Here is a 22,776-nt window from a genome sequence, read left to right on the forward strand (position 1 = left end):
AGTTTATCTGAAGTTCATTATTCTTCATATTTGCAGATTAATATTATAAATAGTTTATATTTTTATCAATGTTTTCCAAACTTTTTTTGAATGGTGCCAGGAGATTAAGATAGAAAGATAGAAATTAAGAGAGAGATGTAGATTAACATGCAAATAAAGATTAATGTCTTGAAAAGAAGATTAGTGTACAATATTAGTATGGCTTTGTCATCCATTATTCATTGTTTTCTAGGATAAGTCAAAATTTTGTGAAACTCCTTAACTTTATTTTTCAGTACATTGATGTATTTTTTATTACAATTATGTTAATTACACTATAGTTTATATTACATATTAATATATTACATTTTAATATAATAGAAAAAAGAAAGATAGGAAATGATATTCAGGGAAACAAATTTTCACCTTGTAAAATGAAAACAGTAAAAATTTTTGTAATTTAGATCAATTTACATATGTCTATTGAATGTATATAAATCAATAAACACAAACTGAAGTTAGCAGATTTATAACAACTTAATGGAGATAAGAAATATATAATCATAAACTGGAAAAAATATTTTATTTTGATTTTATTGCCTGTTACAAATTCAGAATGTATTTATATATTTTGTAAAAGGCATTGAGTTTTAGAATCATAACTATTCAAGGCACTTAATATTTAAATTAATCTTTTTTTTTTATGCCAACAATTACATTTTCAGGTCTGAATTCAATGCTTGAAGAAACACAATACTCAGAACAATTAAGAAATATTTATTTTTATTTTGTAGCAAAATTAATATTAACAATTTTTGATGTTTAAGGTGATGTTATTCACAAAGAATTTCTGAATATTCTCATTTTTTTAAAGTTAGATGTATTGCTATTTTAATAGTTCTAAGATACAATATGCCTTGGAGCCTTTAGTTATTTTATCATCAGACTAAGTTTAATAAAGTATTTACAATACAATAAGCATATATTGTTAGTTGACTAACCATTAGTTTTATGTAAAATAAAACCATCAATTCCATCTTAACTGATATAATATTCCTTAATTGTTTGAGCAACATATTAAATAGAAAACCTCCAGAGTATTGTTTTCATGAAGCGCTGCTGTCATAATCATTAGCTGCCATAGATGTCAAGAAGTTTAAGATATTCCTATCGACTGATTTTTCATCACTTGGATCAGATCTGGAAAAAAATTTATAATTAAGCAATGGATAGTTCTCTATTTGTATAAAATCTTTTAACTTTGGAAGCTAAAGTGTCCATTTATTATCAAATATGGAGCTTTAATATTCATAATAGAGTGTTCAAATTCTTAAAAGTTAAATTATTGTTCCAATCAAATTTTAATAGAAAATGATTGAATGATTTAAAAAGTAAATTTGAATGAAAATATGTTTATGTTGATAACTACACATTAATAAAATTCAGGACTATAAATATGAATAATTGACAAATTTATATGTATCCACAGTTCAATTGTATTAACAATGCAACAATACAAATCAGTGGTTCCCAATTTTTTTTTTTCTTTTTTTGACTTGCAGCATACTTTGAGCTGTTATTAAAATTGTGTCAACAAGTAGCACAAAATCCAGAAACAAGTTGCAAACTGTCTGTTAAGCAACTTGTTTCTGGATTTTTAAACTTTCCCGGCAACACTTGAAACTGCATTTGGCACCATCTGTTATATTTCTATTTTCGTTATTATTTTTTAATTTTAGTAATTCACAAACCTCCTTTCAGCTTTTTACAGAGGAATGTTACTTTTATTCAAGCAAGTTTTTTACATTTTTTTACAATCACAGGTAAGTAATTTTGAAAGCAAAACATGTGAAGCAGGTTTATTAACTTTGATGACAGCAATTTCTTTATCAAATTTGAAAAGACAAAGGTGACATTCCTGCAGACCTAAAATGACATTTGAATTGGAGCATAATACTTTTGTTTCTGTGTAAGACTGTACGTCCCATATCTAATTAACAGTAATTAACATATTTTACAGTATTATACAGGATTAGTTTTACTCAAATTCTTTTATAATTCATCGTGCTAGTAAAGTTATATAACGGTTAAATAGATACCTTTTATTTTTGGAGATCTGAGAAGCTGGTTTAGTTAAGATTAAGTAAGTATCTACTTAATCTTTATTAAGGTATGGTACCTAAATAGCAAATGAAGCCTTTAGATTAACACACATTAGAGACCACAAATGAAAATTGATAAACCATTTATAACAGTTTTCATTGCCAGAACAGGTAAAAAGTAAAGATTGTTATATCCATTTGTGACCAATTATCTAAGCATTCAAATGTAGGTTATATAGGAGATAAATGTGTACATCAATTCTCCATTGTAGTTTTAGTAAATGAAAAACTAACAAACTTATGGATTACTACATTAGCTGCCCGGGAAGGTTCACTGGCATCAGGCAGCCATTGATAACTCATTAAGTCAAATAAAAATTATTATGAATGTCATTTACCCAACAGCAATATGCAAAATCCATAGTGAGAAGCTTAAAATAATTAAATAAAAAATATGGCCAAACTAGGAGCACCAGCCACAACAGGTGGCTTTACTTCATAGAGAATTATGGTATGCATAATTTTCTACAAAGAATTCTACAGAAGTAATTAAGCTTCAAAGTGGATGAACAAAATCGTGCTCCACCCACATACACACTAACAGGAAACAACCACATACCACATACCACGTACAGGAAAAAACTCGAATGTTGTTGCATTTCTTGACGTTTAAACGTATCCTAGTCCAAAAATTAAAAACTTTGGAGGGTCAATTTTTGACCAATTGCCATACTTTTTATTATATATAACAGAGCTGAGAAAATAACTTTTATATCATTAATTATTATAAAAAGGCAAAAAAGGTAAATTTTGAGGGTAGAAATGAATTTCTAAAAATACTGTGAATGCCATTATCGAGTTAGTTTGAGTTAAATTTTCATTAAGTCTGACCCCACTGGTATATATGGCACGACTCCCCTGTATTTTCCCACTCCCTCATCTTTAACCACCAAAATTTAATAGCACCAATGCTCCTTACATACAAGTTACCATGCCAAATTTCATTTCTTAATCTATCTCACCCTGAGATATTAAACTAAATAGACGTTAACACATATACATACTTTTCCCAGGTATCAGTTTATTTTATTTTGTTTTAAATTTATCTTGTGTCACACTTAAAATAATTTCACCCCATATTGGTGGGAACCACTGATATTTATAGTGTATATTCTTTACAAATTATAGAAGCAATTGTTAACGTAAGCTCAAGAAATATATAATAATAATAATAATAATAACAATAATCAATAACAATAACAATAACTCTCTCGTGGTCACCACCTGGTCGTGGTGGGAGAGCCCAGTAATTTTACTGATCCATAGGGCAATGCAGGCTGGAGCACAAGCTCCTGGTAGGGACACCCATGCCAGTAAGGTCTATGGGGAGAAATGAAGCTAAGAGTGACCACACCCACATTCTGTGGAGATATTTATTATGGTGATAACTAGATCAAAGTGTGATACCGGCTCGGACGTCGCCCGGGTTAACAAGGTCCGCGTTCGTGGGTTAGGCAGAGGCTCACGTTCGAAAAATAGGCCACAGTCTCCCTTGGTTACCGGTGGCGAAAGCAGCACCGGCCCAAACATGGCTACTGCAATGCCCTCAACAGATGTGAGGAACCAACCCAGCCTTGGTGTTTCTGTGGCAATGCATCCACAGACCACAAAGGCTGGAAAACCACGCCAACGGATGAAATGGACAGTAGAAATGAACGAGTTTATCATCCGTACTTATTACACGATCACAAAACTTGAAACAAACATGACAGCGTACAGACAACAACTACACCATAAATTCACACAACAATATCCTCACCTCACTGTCACTGAACAAAGGGTTGTTGATCAAAAAAGAACAATTATACACAACAACCTTATTCCACAAACAACACTTGAACTTATCAAACAACAGGTTGCTGATCAAATACATCAACAGACAGAAACATCTAACATTAATGAAGATCATGTAACCTGTCAGGATAATCCAGTAACAAGCATTGATAATAACACACATACAACAATTACCACTAATGATACTACAGACACTTCCTCGTCCATCACTGATAACATAGACATGGATTTAGTTAATACACTCTCACTTATATTTCAAAAAACACTCACTAAATATACGAGCACAGATCCCACACAACGACCACGAATACCAAAAATCAACACGTCAAAGGAAGTAGGAAAAACACTAAATTATGTAAACACTCACTTAATACCACACTACATTCATTCAATTTCTACACTCGCAGACATTCATACATTAGTTTATGCTGGGGCAGTCACAGTAGTGACACACCATGGACTGAAAGTACAGTCACAGACAAATACACAGAAAACACAATACTATCACAAGCCTGCCTGGCAGAGAAGAATAGAAATACAAATAAATGACATTAGACAGCAATTAGGCAGGCTGACACAATACACTAAAAGCAACATAACACCGAAATTAAGGAAACAGCTCAAAAACATTTTCAAGAAAATAAAAACACACACAAAACACGAACATCACAACACACACATTACAGAATACATTGATACACTAAAACAAAAACTTGCTGCCAAAGCACGTAGACTCAAACGATACAAAACATGTACACTACGAAAACAACAAAATAAATTATTTACAAACAATGAAAAACTCTTTTACAGACAAATTAATAACAAAGCAAACACTGATACACAGCACAGTGGCACACCAACAGAAGAAGAACTCACAACATATTGGTCTTCTCTTTGGTCCAGTGCTGTCACGCACAATGCTGATGTAGGCTGGATCGAGGAGAGAACAGAAACTTGCACAACATACCAACTATGCCCTGTGCTGAAATAAACATACATGATTTCCAATACACTGTTAACAGAGCACACAACTGGAAGACACCTGGTGTAGACAACATTCACAATTTCTGGTACAAAAAGTTTACATCACTGCACCAGGAACTAGCTAAACACCTAACACACATCATCATCAATCCACAAGACATGCCAAATTTTCTTACTCAGGGCATCACCTACATGAAACCCAAAAACAACAATACCACAGACCCCACACAATACAGACCAATTACCTGTCTTCCAACACTCTACAAATTATTGACATCCTGTATTGCAAACAAAATATACAAACATATTGAAGAACACGACATTCTAACGGAACAACAAAAAGGTTGCCGTAGAAATCACAGGTGATGCAAAGAACAGTTACTCATAGATTCAGTCATTCTACGGCAAGCACACAAACAACACAGAAACATACACATGGCATATATAGACTACAGAAAAGCATTCGACAGTGTTCCACACAGTTGGCTGCTACATATTCTACACATGTACAAAATACATCCATCACTCATTGCATTCTTTCAAAACACTATGCAGCACTGGAGAACAACACTACATCTCAGGGTTAGTAACACTTCCATACAAACAAACCAAATTTTTATTAGGCGAGGAATTTTTCAAGGAGATTCCTTGAGTCCTCTCTGGTTCTGCCTAGCCCTGAACCCATTATCCAACATGTTAAACAACACGCAATATGGTTACAATATCAGACACGAAAAAACAACACAGTTTACACTGTCACATCTCATGTACATGGATGACATAAAACTTTATGCATCCACACAAAAACAACTTCATCAACTCCTACAAATCACACATTCATACACCAAGGACATACAAATGGAATTTGGCCTAGATAAATGCAAAACACTTCACATAGAAAAAGGAATCCTGAAGAAAGAAGATTTTGCACTTGGAAATGGAGACGTTATTGAATCCATGGAAGAGGGTGAGTTCTACAAGTATTTAGGATTCCAACAGGCCAAACTAACAGAACATGCACAAATAAAGCAAAGATTAATTAAAGAATACCAAAGTAGGTTAAATGCTATTCTCAGAACAGAGTTAAATGCAAAACACACAGTTAAAGCAATAAACACGTATGTCATCCCAGTACTCACATATTCTTTTGGAGTTATACATTGGACTCACACAGATCTTGAGCAACTCCAAAGGAAAACAAGAACAACACTTACTAAGCATAAACAACATCATCCTAAATCCTGCCACAGAAAGATTAACGCTTCCACGTAAAGATGGCGGACGTGGCCTGATTGACATAGTTAACCTTCACTACAAACAAATACAGTCACTGTGAGAGTTTTTCTACATTAAACAAGAAACATCACAATTACATAAAGCAGTAACTCTAGCAGACTCAAATAACACACCATTAAACTTACACTCACATCATATGGACACAACACAACATATAAAAAGCATAGACACCATTAAGCAATTGTGGGCTCGAAAGGCACTCCATGGCAGGCATCCTTACGACCTGGCCCAGGATTTTGTTGACAAAACTGCGTCAAACAGCTGGTTAGCTCGGGGATGCCTCTTTGGGGAGACGGAAGGATTCATGATTGCCATACAGGATCAGGTCATAAATACTAAAAACTACAGAAAACACATACTCAAAGATGCAACACTCACAAATGACACATGCAGAAAATGTTGCATCATGCCAGAAACTATAGAACACATCACCTCTGGTTGCAAGCTCTTGGCACAGACAGATTATTTACACAGACATAACCAAGTAGCAAATATAATACACCAAGAGCTTGCAAAGAAACACAAATTAGCAGACATCCACGAGCCATACTACAAATACATTCCACAGACAGTATTGGAAAACAACACGCACAAAATGTACTACGACAGAGCCATAATCACAGATAAAACAATTTACCACAACAGACCAGACATCACACTCATTGACAAACACAATAAAATCACATACATTATAGACATATCCATTCCAAACACTCACAATATACAAAACGCATGCACTGAAAAAATTAGCAAGTACACAGAACTCGCCCAGGAAATAAAGCATCTGTGGAGGATGGATAGGGTGCTTATTGTACCTGTTGTTCTCTCCTCTACAGGTGTCATACCACACACACTACACAAAAGCCTGGGCACATTAGAATTGAATAGAAACACATACATCACACTACAGAAGGCCACTATATTGAATACATGTCATATTGTGAGAAAATTCCTGAATACAGACACACACACTGATACATATAAGATGTAGGCTATATAAATATAGAAAATATTCTGCTTTTTACAGTTATATAATTTAATTAAAAAATTAACATATTTCTGAAAATATTATGTAACTTTTTTTAATCTTAAAAGCAGCCGTGGAAGGAGCAACTGATAAATAATTTCAGCCATAATATATTTTAACTTACCTTTTGTCCGAAAAGGAATCCATTACACCTACTATGTTATTAAAGTTTTCTAACTGTTTACTAAAATCTTCCAAAAATTTCTTTACATCTTTCAGAGAATATTCTTCTGTCATATCTAAAACTGTTCTTCCTAAGGCATCTTCTTTGGTCAAACTCGCACCCCAAGCTAACAGAACTTTGCAACATTCTACGTGATTGCTAAAAAAAAGAAGACAAAATCGTAACAGTATTTTGACATAATATATGATCAACTTTTAATATTATTTTTAATTTCTAAATTCTCCATCAGTCTAAAATTTTGAATGACATATTCACTTTAGAGCGGATAGATGCAAAGGAGTGAATCCATCAGATGTTACACAATCGACGTTTGCTTCAGCTTCTAAAAGAACCTGAAATTACGTGTAATAAATTAATGTTAATTGTACATTTTAATATATTTTCGTGTGAGAATGGAAAAAATATGTAGATATACTTCTATGCAATCTTTGTGTCCTTGCATGGCTGCAGTGTGAAGAGCAGTGTATCCACTAGGATCCAAAGCTGATACGTGTGCTCCTTCCCGAGCTAAAAACTGTAATATAATTTTTTAAAAACTGTAATATAATAGTTTTTTGTAATATTTAAAAAAAATACATATGCTGTCTTATTTAAGTAAGGATTGAGCAAGCAAGCAGTGTTAATAGAGATCTCATAGAAACTGTCAACAAGTATCAAAATGACAACTGAAAATGTCTCTGTTGATACAAAAATCTGCACAATTACTATACTAACCTTTACAATTTCTACATGATTATTGGCTGCTGCTAAATGGGTTGGGGTCCATCCTCTCTCATCCACTGTCCTTAAAAACAAAATAATTAAAAATTAAATATTATGTTTTATTTGTTTATTATGAATAATAATAAATCTACAAATTATTTCTTTAACAATATCTAATTATTATACTGTATAATTTGGTATCATCTGGCTGAAAAATTGGCATTTTTATAACTGATGCATGATATACTGTATTTAATTACATTTTTCTATATAAAATTAATATTTTCTGATTTTTTAAACAGTTTATCTTAAAAAATATAATGAGTTTTTTCACAGTAGAAATTGAAGTTCTTTCTCTGTCTATGTTATTTTGATTTTTTCCATTCTGAAGGCACTAAGAAGGCTTTTTCCATACCCCACGGGGAAGTGTTACACATTTATAAAAGATACATTTTGAGCAACAACAACGCGTGGCCGGGTCAGCTAGTCTGGTATAAAATATCTGGAAAAAATTACTGATTCTCAACCGAGCCCAGTCACCCAAAGCTGTAGATGGATATCTTCACTATCTCGGCCATCTAGGAATTGTAGTAATAACATCTACTGTGAAAATTGCTCAACATTTTCTAATTTCCATACATTATGAAAATTTAAATGTTTGTGCAGTACCATGTGATGCCTTACCGGAGATTAGGCATGTGGAATGGAAAGGAGCATGGAAATAACTTACTCTATAAATTTCCGATTAGCTTTTGATAACAGTTTGACGATGTCAAGATCGCCGTTTCTGGCAGCATCGTGAATGCTCAAATTTCTAGTTTCCTCATCTAACACAAAGGAGTCACAGCTCTCAATGGTTAGTTGGTTTACGACTGCATGCTGAAAAGAAATGTATTTTTTATTATAAAACATATATATATATATAATTATTAATTGATACGTAAAGTAAAACTCGTAACATAAACAAACTGTATCTTTCATTTTTAGTAAAGCAAGTTACTTACCAATGACGTATGTTTCTGTTTATCTGTTTCTGCTGCTACTTCATTTTGTTTATTCACTCCTTCGGTGAATGACTCAGAAGGTACGTTGTCTTCGATTTTCGTCGTGTTTTCTTCCGTATTCTCCACATTTCTAGAATTTTCAATCGATTCGTTACTTTTTTCAACGTTTGATTCGCGATCGACATTCTCTTCTTTTGGTTCGGTATCCGAATTCGTTTCTTCGTCATTCTTCTCGCATTCGTCTTCCGGCGTGGTGCTTGTATAACTACAAGTGCTGCATTCGGATACTTCTTCCCATTCGTAACTACTTTGGTTACGGGAGTGAGAATTGCTAGACGATTGACAATCTTTGCACGAACAACAACAACTACAAGTTTCCGATTCGGTGCACGTGCTGGGATTATCGTCAATAATTTCTACGTAATTTCCACCATCTTCAGATGTACAGCTGCATGTGCTACTGCAAGTTTCCGAAGTTTCTTCTCTTTCTGATTGCGAAATGGATATCTGAATAAAATTTTCTGAGAGTTTTCCACATTCTTGCCGACTGGTATTGTGAATTTGACTTAAATCGGTGGTGCTACTAGTTAAACACGAAGAATAGCTATCGTCACAATAGTTGCTGTCTTCGCTGGTATCTGTGCTTATAGATCTTCTACTGCAGTTATATTCCGGTGCACGAAAGGCGATTGCTTCCTCTTCCGAACAATTTCTATTATACACAGAATTATAGCTGATTAGATGTACACCCGATTCCAAATCAGAGGCTTCTCCCAATTCATCACCTAAAAGTAAGATACTTCACTTCATAAAGCAGGATTATATAAATATTTCAAACATTTATACCCAGTTTTATGACAATCGTTAACGAATATCCCAGTGATAAAGAGATGGTCAAGAATTGATAGCATTTATAATAGTGACACTTGTTATTTGCAACATATCGACAAATACTTATGAATAATTCACAATCGTATATTATATTTTGATTTTATTTGGAAAAAAAAAGGAAGAGAAATAAAATAGCAATTTTCAACCGAAAATTCAATAAATGATGACTTATATTATTGAAAATTAGTGAATAATGAAAGAACATGGGCCTACTCGTTTCTTTTCTTTCCGTGGTTGTTTCTAGATTTGGTGAATTTTGGCTGAAGGAAATCGATGACTCTTCTTTTCTTTCTGTCAATTCTGAAAGAGAAGCGAGAACGATTCAAACGAGAGATTTTAATAAGAATCTGAGCGAAATATAAAATATTTATAACTTATTCAATATTATGCTGACTATGCCTTTAAAAATATCTGAGTAATAAAATAACTAACAGTAATAAAGTTAGTTACACGATTCGATGGCATTTATCAATATAATGATTAACAATTTTTGTAAATTTATATGCTATTTGCAATATGTTGATTACAGTAGACCCCCTATAACACGGTAGATACATTCCGTGTTATAGGGGGGGTCTACTGTATTGTAAATTTATATCTTACAGAAACTATAATTTATCATTTATAAAATTAGAGAAATAAAACAAAAGAATGTTCCATCTTATGACAAAAGGCCGAAACTACGAGGACACACCTTAGTCAAGATAATGACAATGATTTTAATGATGTTTTAAGGATGGCCCGCCCCGCTCTCCGAAACCCAATAAACATAACCAAATGTTGAATTTAATCATACATGTGTAACTTACAGTACATTTACACACGTAATCATGTATATGATGATAGTGTACGCGATGTATAATCGGACGGTGGGATGGAGCAATTCCATCCTTGATTTCTAAAAACGACCGATGGAAACTTTTTTTTTAATTTTTAGAATACAGTACGTTAAAATTTAATATATAAAGAAGTAAGTTTGTTAGTTTGTTATTTATACATTTCGACACAGTTTATGCAAATACAATTAAATTTTTCGGGCACACCGTAGGTAGTGGACGATTACTTTTGGCAGAATTAATTTCGACCCCTCCCGCCAGAACGGTGGCTTTCGAATAGGAAAATTACTTAATACAGAGATACCGGCAAGATTTTTACGTGTTTTCGAGAGTGCCGAGTTTAAATATTTCTTCAATTTTTTGCAAAATGCTATTACCATCTCCGACTTTAAATGGAGTCGGTCAGCGTGTACGAAGGATGAAAACCCGACTGATATATAATAAAGATAAGAAGCCGGTTCGAACCTCCAAAATTATTCTGCGGTAATCTTACAAAAACGAACAATTAAAATTCTGTACGAAATTATTAATTGAATTTCTTTATCATCGTTAATTTCGTAGTGTAATATTTTAATTAAAAAATAGTTATATTTCTTAATAATAAATTACAATGGCCGGATGGCTGAGCGGTCAAGGTTAGCAGCCTGCCGCCCCGAGAGACCCGGGATCAAATCCGGACGGATCGAAAAATCCCCAGAAATTTTTCGGGGGGTGGTCCGTCCGGATATGTCGGTCCCCGTCCCTCACCACCCGGCCGCCCCATTGTGGGCTTGGCCGAACTCATAATGGGCTTGCTATAAGAGGCCCTCTTAGTGCCCACTGGGCGGAAAGAGTTACAAAAAATAATAATAAATTATTAGAAATTAAAGATAATTAAGATAGTCATTGATATTTCTATGTTATTTACCAGAATTTGCCGAAAAATTCTGATAATCGTCCGTTTGACACCAATTATCTACCAAAAACTTTGTGGGAAGACATTCGATCTCTACTTTGATGTCTTTAATTATTTTTGCTTCTTCTATTTCTTCTATAACTTTTTTATCTGGTGTTTTGACTTCTTTTATTCTTTCAATTTCATTTTCTTTTGTTCTAATTTCTTCTTTTGGTTCAAATTCTTCTTTTCTCTGGAATAAACGCTCTTCTAATATTTTACACGATATTAATTATTGATTTAATCTGTATATAGCTATATAAAAAGAATTATTCTTTACGTAGATATATAGAAATTACCGGTTCCTAATGACAAAAAAGTGTATTCCTCATCGAGCTTATATCTATCGATAATAATATTTTGTTGAGGTTGAGGTTTATTTAAAAAAAAAAAAAAAAAAACACCAAAACGTAACTAAAGACCAAAGCCTGTGCCACTTAGATTTTCAGATCATCTAATGTAATAATAATAAACAAAAACCTTTTTAAATAATAAAATTTGACAAAAATGAAGGGATTTTTCTCAATATTCAACAAATGCATAATGTGTGGCAAATATTTCTGAAGCTCCTATAAAACTATAATAAGGTTTTTGTGATTTAACAATTAAATATTCTGTTGAATAAATAAATGAATATATATATATATATATATATATATATGTTTACTTCTAGATGGGAACCTTATAAATCTGTAACCAATCGAGTTTTGTTTGATGATTCACAATCAAGATTTATTTTAATCTAATGACGTAAAAAGATCAAAGTGCAACTTTACCGTTGGCCGCACTTTGTTTACTTTCTTGTTAGTAGGTCCTCGAATGTTTAATTCGTGTTTCTTTTCTTTTTCTACGTTTTCTTCGCCACGAAAATTATCTGCAGATAATACCGACGATTCCGATAGACGATTTTCGATAGCCGCTTGTTCACATAAACTGTAAGAAATATTAATATTTACATACAAATTATGTGCGAGATGGGCAAAGTCAGATGACGGAGATATATTTTAACCGCCTGGGCCATCTGGCTGTCCACGTTGCATACGAATTGTTTTAAGCTTCTCCTCTCTTATTCTCTTCAGAAATTTACACGAAATATAAGGTACCAAAAATTCTAAGAAATATACTCACCAGTTTATTCCGTCGACTTCTTTTTCTTTCTGCCGGAATATCTGTTTTACAGACGCGATTTTATAAGAACGGGTTAATAAAACTCGTTATAATCGACATAAGAATGCACGAAGAAATCTCGTTTTACCTGCCAGACAGACGAATCCAATTGGCTGTCGATCAGCATTTCCTAATAGAGAAAAAAATCGATGTAGTGATAAAATATTCACAGTTTAGGGGAAGGTGGTGCAAGATGGGGACGTCTGTTTATTCGTGGTTAACGCGCTTTCGTCTAGCTGTTATTTGAGGAACTAAATGTCAACCTTAAAAGGGATCACGGGACGAGAGAACGTCCGAATCGCTCTCTTTGTTTGGAAATAAGACAGTTTTCCATGTTTCGGCAATACATCTAATTTTACGCCCGCTACAAAGTTTCTACAAAATAAGTGTTATTGTAAACTTTTACATTATCTTTCAGACGAAGATATTATGGTATTCGAAGTAACCTTTAAGACTGAAATTGTTTAGTTTTGAAATAAAGTTGACCCGCGTTTGCAGTCAGTATGAAAAGTGCACGTTGGGACAAGATGGGGTACCCCATCTTGCCCAAGGTTGGTCACGAATTCTGCTGCTGGCTAGAGGCACTGCAATATAGTGCAGTGAACTAGTTCTAAATTTGTTGTCATTGATAATTCTATATCACCTTTTCGAATATATAAAATAATAATTTTAAAAATGATCTTTTTACAGAAAATGAAATATTCCACTTTTAAATCGCATCTAACTGTAATAAATGTATACAGTATATACTGTATTACTTTATTATTTATGTTTTTACGTTTTATTTTATTTATGAAAATATTTTTTAAATTTAAATACTCTTTTAACAAGAAATAAAATGTGAGATAACAATCGAAATAAATTTTTTTTCCACGAAAAAAAAAAATATCGTCTGCTTACAAAATAGCGAAACTGAGCGTGCGCGAAGTGACAGTATCGTCTGGTAAAGTAAATACGAGTAAGTTCAAACTTTTATATTTATTTATTTGAAAAATAATAATAAATGTAGACGTTATGATAAATGGGCGCACTGTTCTTGTGCCCGTATTGAAGAAAATGACAGTTTAACCATTTTAATTTGTCCTTGTATATAAAAATAATATTCCCATCTTATCCTATGGTGGGGCAAGATGGTGCATTTACATATAATTTTAAAATATTAAATTTTCTTGTTTTTAAAAACGTTTTTCAAAAATTAAATTTTGTATTATATATTACCAAATGTTGTAGTTGCTGAAAATAAGAAAATTATTGTTCTCATTAAAGTGGTTGCCATCTTATGACTTTTCAAACCTTAACGTCCTCATCCTGCCCCACCTTCCCCTAAGTAAATACAATCTTCTTACTGTAGTAACGTATAATCGAGTAGCTGTAGTAATCAATCTTTCCGCTTCGGCGCGTGTTACGCTCCCTATTAATTTGCGATTCTTCCTGTTTCTGTTCCAGCAAAACAAAAGAAACATAATAATAATTATTATTACGAAACGCTAATGTAATGAAAATTTGGTTAGATTTACCTTAGGTAGCCAAAATGGCGGCTCGTCTCTGATTCCAGCAAACAGAAGAAGGGAAACAGTGGGGACGCACGTTCTAACCTAACCTAACCTAACCTATTCTAATAATTTGGTTGGTAATAATTATGGTAATTTATTAGAATAGGTTAGGTTAGAACGTGCGTCCCCACTGTTTCCCTTCTTCTGTTTGCTGGAATCAGAGACGAGCCGCCATTTTGTTTACCTAACGTAAATTTAACAGAAAATTTAATTTAAATCTACGTTTTCGCAAGTAAAAATTAGAATTGTCGGTAAGGCACCATGGGTCGAGTGGATAAAACCAGTAAATACTAGTCGCGGGTTCGGGCCCGACCAACATTTTTATTTTAAAAATAATTCATCGTTTAGCTTTGAAAAACTTTCGATAAAATATACAAACCTGATAGTATCACACCATTGAGTTACGTCTGGTTGAATAGATGGTGTCTTAGACGTTGAGGAAATCTAAGAAGCAACATAAAATGAATGTAACGAAAGAAATTATTGGTAGAAGAGAGTTTTTACTTACTCTCGTATGGCCTCCCATTACGTATTGAATTAATGACGATCTCACCTCTCTCTCTCTTTCCGATAAACGATTAGTCTATAAGTAAAATGTTTAATTCTTTCGCTTTATTTTATTTAAAGTAGGAATTCTTTAATTTTTTAGCCCGTAAAAAGTGAACTCAATATTTACATCTAGCCTTTCTTGAATTACAATTTCATTTAGAGAAGAATAAATTAAGAATATTTTTTTAAGATGCACCTACGAGAGATGGAAATATTGTCCGTTTTTGAAGCCCCAGAATATTAGAAAAAAAGACGGTAAACATTGTATTATATTTCATAAATAATATACGAGATATTCCAAGGGAATAGAAACTTATAACAAAATGTTTTTTAGGCTTCTGTCAAAGTAAGGCCCGGACCGAATAGGCTGGCTGGCCTCTCTATGGTATGGCATCCATCCCTTTTTAATTTCCTCTGATAAGACGTATTCCATGATTAGGATCCTTGATTTAAAATATGGAAATGACCAGATTGAAATACTTACCTCTTCCAAATGAGACAAAATGCGATGAATCTGTCGAGAACGTTGCAGATGACTAATGCTTCTCTGATGTAAACCGGATTTCTTGCTACCCGATAGATCTTTATCCTGTTCGAGGACGTATAAAAATATTTATAATTAGAAAAAAAGATACGTGATAATCCTCTTATTTTATTTCTTAACTCGAAGTTTGTTTGCATTATGACAAAAATCGTATTGAAAGTATCTCGTACGCTTGGATAAACGGGTGCCAGCGAAGCCATTTGTCCCAGGTTCCAAAATTTAAACTGTTGTGTTCGTCGTAACGAAAAATCAATTAAGGTTAAATTCCTCAATTCTTTCTTAAAATTTTCCTTTTCCCATTTAATTCCCCCAAAAAGGGAAATTTCCACAAATTGGCAACATTGTTTTCGGGGGGTTTTGATCCGATGTGTCGCGGAACGCCGAACCAATGGAGCCAATCTCTTTACAAATCCGAGTTTTTTTTTTTTTTTTTTGTAACTCTTTCCGCCCAGTGGGCACTAAGAGGGCCTCTTATAGCAAGCCCATTATGGGTTCGGCCAGGCCCACAATGGGACCGACCGGCCGGGTGGTGAGGGACGGGGACCGACATATCCGGACGGACCACCCCCCGAAAAATTCCTGGGGATTTCTCGACCCGTCCGGATTCGATCCCGGGTCCCCCAGGGCGGTAGGCTGCTAACCTTGACCGCTCGGCCATCCGGCCGCTACAAATCCGACTTTAAAATTCGGGACCAACATAAATAAAGTTATTTGCATTGTGTTTTAATACATAAATTATCGAATTAATCTTTAATTAAAACCATTTAAATTTAAATAAAATGCTCGTGTAATGTTTTTACCCAATTCTGAGCGATTCATTTTTTTTAAAATAGATAAAAACGAATAATTTCATCGACATTTTTACATTAAAATTCGATACGAAGCAATAGAAAATGCAATTTTACGTGTTTAATTATACATATTGCGTCGTGACTCGGTGACATAGAACCACATACTTCGGATTTCCTATTGCTCTTTCTTCGGATAAACTATCCGTAAACACGATTTAGTGGTCGGAACCATCAGTCGTAAAATCAAGCTACAAACGTAATAAATATAACACAGATTTATGCTGTGATATTTATGGTTTGTACGTACAGTACATTAAACACGAACGACGAAAATAAAGAATGGCCTTTATTTTTCCCGTTATTTTGGGTACGTTCGTAAAGTCAAACGAGTTAAACGCGTTAGTAACGAATCGTTCGAAAAGTAATAGTCTCGCTCAGTGCGCATGCTCTACGGTGATGACGTTTCGAATGAAACTCTAACGAAGCTCACGAAGAAAAGAGTTAGTTTACTTCATTAAGAAAATGGCGCCCGACGATATCGATGTTTCGAAATCTACTCGAGTGTTTAAATTGTGAATTAAAAGGTGAAATGATTGAAATAACTGTCCACCCGAAGCAATCTTAAGAAAAATATTTTGGATAAGGCTGCTAGGCAGCCTTATCCAAAATATTTTTCTTAAGATTGCTTCGGGTGGACAGTTATTTCAATCTTCTTAAAATCGAAGATATGAATATTTCGGATAAGGCTGCCTAGCAGCCTTATCCGAAATATTCATATCTTCGATTTTAGAAACAGCAATTTAGTTATAAACGAATCGTTCGAAAAGTCTAACGAAATAAGAATAACGATGACGTCATTCTCGTTTAAGGATGACTTAAAGAAGATGTCGTAAGATTACCATACCAATTTTAAAGATTTTTTAACTTTATTGGTTTTTCTGTGTTTTTTAAAGGAACTTTTTAAAGAGTAGGCAGTTGAGTAGCCTAAAAAGGAAGGTCCAGCTGTCTATAAAATTGTTCTGGAACATCAGAGTAAATGGTGATCGTCTAATAAATTTTGGAGCGACTTGTCTCTTGTTTGTAAAAAATTAATATTTTTTATATTTTTTTCGGAGATTTAATTGATTATCATTATATTGTATGCTAAAGCTTTACGTGCAGAATATGTATATAGAAGAATATCTGTAGGGAAATTGGGTCAGGAAGCCTCGACTGTGCTGGAACCAGGCGTGTTGGAGGAAAACGAAGGTAGAGGTGCATGGAATGCATAAAAATAATAGTAAAGGTAGATATTGTATATACGTTTTAATAAGTAATAATGTGAGTAATAAAATGAGACTTCTAAATAACCAAGTTTGATGAAGGTGAGACCCCCCTACGTGGAAGAAGGAAGGGCCTCTTGTAAGGCGCCACAACGAGTCTAAATCTGGCTCCGAGGTCAGTGGCTCGGCCCCGCATCACCTCATTCGGGTTCTGTAATGGGCACGTAAAAGCTACTTTTTCTTGCAACGTAGAGATTAAGAGGTCCTTTTTTTCAGGTTAATTTTGGATTTATTTTAAAATTTAGGTTAAAAGAATTAAATAATTACGCTAAGTTTTTCAATAATTTAGCTAACTCATCGAATAAAGTCTTGTTTTTTTACTACTTATGAGGAAGATCCGTTCACCTGCATCCTAACCTAACCCAGCAGTGGCCAAAGCTTCAAAGACGGTTCTAAAGAACGTATAAAAAGATGGACTATTACGCGTTTTCGAGGACTGGCAGGGCCGGATTTACCAATCCAGGGGCCCTGGGCACAAATTCGGTGGGGTCCCCCGTTTAAGAGTAGGCAAATTTGATGATTTAGAAAGTTTACACAAAATACTGTACTTTCAATTAGATTTGAACTAGGAAGTTGTAAATTTCATTTAAAAATAAGGTTATTGTAAACATACATATATTTTATAGCGTAAAACTAATTATTTTAATTTAACTGAAAAATACCTATGTGAAATTTTTTCCCGAAATTTTCCGATTTTTTATAGGTTTTTTCCCGGGTTTGGTTTTCTCTGCCTGTTGCCCTCATGATTAGGCCACACTAGGCTGTCGCGGTAATAGAAAAAAAATTATGTTTAAACATAATTTTTTTTTAGTTTTGTGGGGGCCCTGGGCACAGGCCTCAAATGCACTTATGTAAATCCGGCCCTGAGGACTCTGGTAGAAGAGACGACAAAAGTGCATTGAAGTCTATGGATACGTCAAAAAAGATCCCAGTCACTACGACTCGGAGTGATTATCACGTGAGAAAAAATTAGTCTCGATTTAATTTGATTCGCTCTCGTATTTTAAGTTCTATAAGGCACTTAATTTATGAATTAGTTATTCATAAATGAAGATTGAGCCATTCTTTATATCTAAATTTCCCTTTATTTATATTTATTCTAAATTTTAAATATATATGTTACAGTAAAAACCCGTTTTTAGTTAAAACGCGTTTTAACTAGTTGAAACTAGTTTTTACTGGATGTCATTGTTATAGAACATAAACGTACTCAGCAAAAAACATAAACTCCAATAACCACCACCTTATAAGTTGCTGAGGGAATTTTTAATTAAGAAAACAAACGTTTTCGATCTATTCCATAGATCATCTTCAGGTTTAAACTGACGAACAAAAATAATTCCAAAGAATGGAACACAAAATATTTAAATTCAAAAAACCCGACAACGGAGCAACTAATTAAAATTAGAATTAAAGCGCAAAAAATACCCAAATGTAAATTAACAAACACATAACAATATTAAAGTTATTAGTACACGCTAAAAATCATTTAACAGATAATAAAATATTAAGGTTCTCCAAATACGAAACACATCGCAAATCATGAGCCATTTGTAAGTCTCTTAATTGCAAATTTCCAAGCTGACGGTAATCCCTCAGCGTCCCTGGCGTTAATGCATCTATTCTCGAGTCTACTCTTGTAAATTTCTATTTTTTCCGCCGTCTTTGCTAAAGTTGGAGAATATATTTGTTTGACGATTTCCGCCTCTTCCCATCCAACGACGGATCCTTCAGCCTGGGCCATCTGGGCCAGAACAGTTGCGTTAGAACTTTTCCTTACATCATATTTATGCTCTTTGATTCTTACACCTAGGTTCCTTGTTGTAACCCCTATATACTCGTGTTTTAGTCCTAATTGCTGATTTTCATAAGGGATCCTATAGACCCCAGCTCTATCCTCTTTCTTAATCTTCCCTTTATCAGTTCTCAGAATTTTGTAGAGGTTCGGGGCTCGTTTGAAGATCAATGTTGATTTTTTAATGTCCGCTATCTCCTTCATAATGCCCCGTACATTTTTGTTGAAAGTAAACTTGGTATATCCACTAGGTCTTTGTTTAGAGATTCTTGTGTCACTCTTTTCAAACTTCCTCACGATACCATTAATTACGCTTCTTCTGTAGCCCAAGCTCTCTGCTATTCGCATGATCCTGTCGATCTCGTTAACCCTGTCCATAACGTTATCGCAATAAGTAAAAGCCCTCCTGACTAAGGTGCGAAAGGCTGCCAATTTATAACGAAATGGATCATTTGACTGTGGCGGGATGTAGAGTGGGCTATGTGTGGGTTTAGTATACACTTTAGTGGATAGATGCCCTCTCTTAAAAGTGATATTGATGTCTAAGAAGTGTACCTCCACTGAACTTTTTTGCTCTAGTTTCAGACGTAGGCCGTCTTCGTTATCGTTAATTCTTTCTATAAAGGTACTAATTCCTCGATTACTTCTCCAAATTATAAGGATATCGTCAACATATCTCTTGTAGTAAACTATACTGTTTCTGAAGCTGTGCAGAACCTTTTCTTCAATTTTCTTAACCACTAATTCACACAGAAGCCCTTGGAATTAGTGGTTGCTAGTGAATCCTATCTTTGAAGCTTCGAAGGCCAATTCACAAACCACTAGATTCCAGCATAGTGCTTCTATGTGAATTAGTGGTTAAGAAAATTGAAGAAAAGGTTCTGCACAGCTTCAGAAACAGTATAGTTTACTACAAGAGATATGTTGACGATATCCTTATAATTTGGAGAAGTAATCGAGGAATTAGTACCTTTATAGAAAGAATTAACGATAACGAAGACGGCCTACGTCTGAAACTAGAGCAAAAAAGTTCGGTGGAGGTACACTTCTTAGACATCAATATCACTTTTAAGAGAGGGCATCTATCCACTAAAGTGTATACTAAACCCACACATAGCCCACTCTACATCCCGCCACAGTCAAATGATCCATTTCGTTATAAATTGGCAGCCTTTCGCACCTTAGTCAGGAGGGCTTTTACTTATTGCGATAACGTTATGGACAGGGTTAACGAGATCGACAGGATCATGCGAATAGCAGAGAGCTTGGGCTACAGAAGAAGCGTAATTAATGGTATCGTGAGGAAGTTTGAAAAGAGTGACACAAGAATCTCTAAACAAAGACCTAGTGGATATACCAAGTTTACTTTCAACAAAAATGTACGGGGCATTATGAAGGAGATAGCGGACATTAAAAAATCAACATTGATCTTCAAACGAGCCCCGAACCTCTACAAAATTCTGAGAACTGATAAAGGGAAGATTAAGAAAGAGGATAGAGCTGGGGTCTATAGGATCCCTTATGAAAATCAGCAATTAGGACTAAAACACGAGTATATAGGGGTTACAACAAGGAACCTAGGTGTAAGAATCAAAGAGCATAAATATGATGTAAGGAAAAGTTCTAACGCAACTGTTCTGGCCCAGATGGCCCAGGCTGAAGGATCCGTCGTTGGATGGGAAGAGGCGGAAATCGTCAAACAAATATATTCTCCAACTTTAGCAAAGACGGCGGAAAAAATAGAAATTTACAAGAGTAGACTCGAGAATAGATGCATTAACGCCAGGGACGCTGAGGGATTACCGTCAGCTTGGAAATTTGCAATTAAGAGACTTACAAATGGCTCATGATTTGCGATGTGTTTCGTATTTGGAGAACCTTAATATTTTATTATCTGTTAAATGATTTTTAGCGTGTACTAATAACTTTAATATTGTTATGTGTTTGTTAATTTACATTTGGGTATTTTTTGCGCTTTAATTCTAATTTTAATTAGTTGCTCCGTTGTCGGGTTTTTTGAATTTAAATATTTTGTGTTCCATTCTTTGGAATTATTTTTGTTCGTCAGTTTAAACCTGAAGATGATCTATGGAATAGATCGAAAACGTTTGTTTTCTTAATTAAAAATTCCCTCAGCAACTTATAAGGTGGTGGTTATTGGAGTTTATGTTTTTTGCTGAGTACGTTTATGTTCTATAACAATGACATCCAGTAAAAACTAGTTTCAACTAGTTAAAACGCGTTTTAACTAAAAACGGGTTTTTACTGTAACATATATATTTAAAATTTAGAATAAATATAAATAAAGGGAAATTTAGATATAAAGAATGGCTCAATCTTCATTTATGAATAACTAATTCATAAATTAAGTGCCTTATAGAACTTAAAATACGAGAGCGAATCAAATTAAATCGAGACTAATTTTTTCTCACGTGATAATCACTCCGAGTCGTAGTGACTGGGATCTTTTTTGACGTATCCATAGACTTCAATGCACTTTTGTCGTCTCTTCTACCAGAGTCCTCAGGGCCGGATTTACATAAGTGCATTTGAGGCCTGTGCCCAGGGCCCCCACAAAACTAAAAAAAAATTATGTTTAAACATAATTTTTTTTCTATTACCGCGACAGCCTAGTGTGGCCTAATCATGAGGGCAACAGGCAGAGAAAACCAAATCCGGGAAAAAACCTATAAAAAATCGGAAAATTTCGGGAAAAAATTTCACATAGGTATTTTTCAGTTAAATTAAAATAATTAGTTTTACGCTATAAAATATATGTATGTTTACAATAACCTTATTTTTAAATGAAATTTACAACTTCCTAGTTCAAATCTAATTGAAAGTACAGTATTTTGTGTAAACTTTCTAAATCATCAAATTTGCCTACTCTTAAACGGGGGACCCCACCGAATTTGTGCCCAGGGCCCCTGGATTGGTAAATCCGGCCCTGCCAGTCCTCGAAAACGCGTAATAGTCCATCTTTTTATACGTTCTTTAGAACCGTCTTTGAAGCTTTGGCCACTGCTGGGTTAGGTTAGGATGCAGGTGAACGGATCTTCCTCATAAGTAGTAAAAAAACAAGACTTTATTCGATGAGTTAGCTAAATTATTGAAAAACTTAGCGTAATTATTTAATTCTTTTAACCTAAATTTTAAAATAAATCCAAAATTAACCTGAAAAAAAGGACCTCTTAATCTCTACGTTGCAAGAAAAAGTAGCTTTTACGTGCCCATTACAGAACCCGAATGAGGTGATGCGGGG

At 34.1% G+C, this 22,776-nt stretch overlaps 1 protein-coding gene across 1 annotated transcript in view; it reads right to left on the reverse strand.

Moving 5' to 3' along the window:
• Positions 1–949: 949 nt before the first annotated feature.
• Positions 950–22,776, reverse strand: part of LOC136977875 (uncharacterized) — a 30,577-nt gene continuing 8,750 nt past the window's right edge. Inside the window, exons 3-18 of the mRNA XM_067273464.1 lie at positions 15,547–15,651; positions 15,022–15,096; positions 14,893–14,957; positions 14,307–14,397; positions 13,049–13,090; positions 12,922–12,962; positions 12,570–12,726; positions 11,767–11,986; positions 10,237–10,323; positions 9,133–9,917; positions 8,859–9,007; positions 8,141–8,210; positions 7,842–7,940; positions 7,682–7,758; positions 7,367–7,564; positions 950–1,179 (exon numbers count right to left, since the gene is read on the reverse strand). Of these exons, the coding sequence (XP_067129565.1) occupies positions 1,086–1,179; positions 7,367–7,564; positions 7,682–7,758; positions 7,842–7,940; positions 8,141–8,210; positions 8,859–9,007; positions 9,133–9,917; positions 10,237–10,323; positions 11,767–11,986; positions 12,570–12,726; positions 12,922–12,962; positions 13,049–13,090; positions 14,307–14,397; positions 14,893–14,957; positions 15,022–15,096; positions 15,547–15,651 (2,355 nt within the window). The 3' untranslated portion in view covers positions 950–1,085. The remainder of the gene's footprint in view (positions 1,180–7,366; positions 7,565–7,681; positions 7,759–7,841; positions 7,941–8,140; positions 8,211–8,858; positions 9,008–9,132; positions 9,918–10,236; positions 10,324–11,766; positions 11,987–12,569; positions 12,727–12,921; positions 12,963–13,048; positions 13,091–14,306; positions 14,398–14,892; positions 14,958–15,021; positions 15,097–15,546; positions 15,652–22,776) is intronic.

The sequence above is a fragment of the Centruroides vittatus genome, unplaced genomic scaffold, assembly GCF_030686945.1.
Source record: "Centruroides vittatus isolate TY-2023 unplaced genomic scaffold, ASM3068694v2 contig_481, whole genome shotgun sequence".
NCBI lineage: Eukaryota > Metazoa > Arthropoda > Arachnida > Scorpiones > Buthidae > Centruroides > Centruroides vittatus.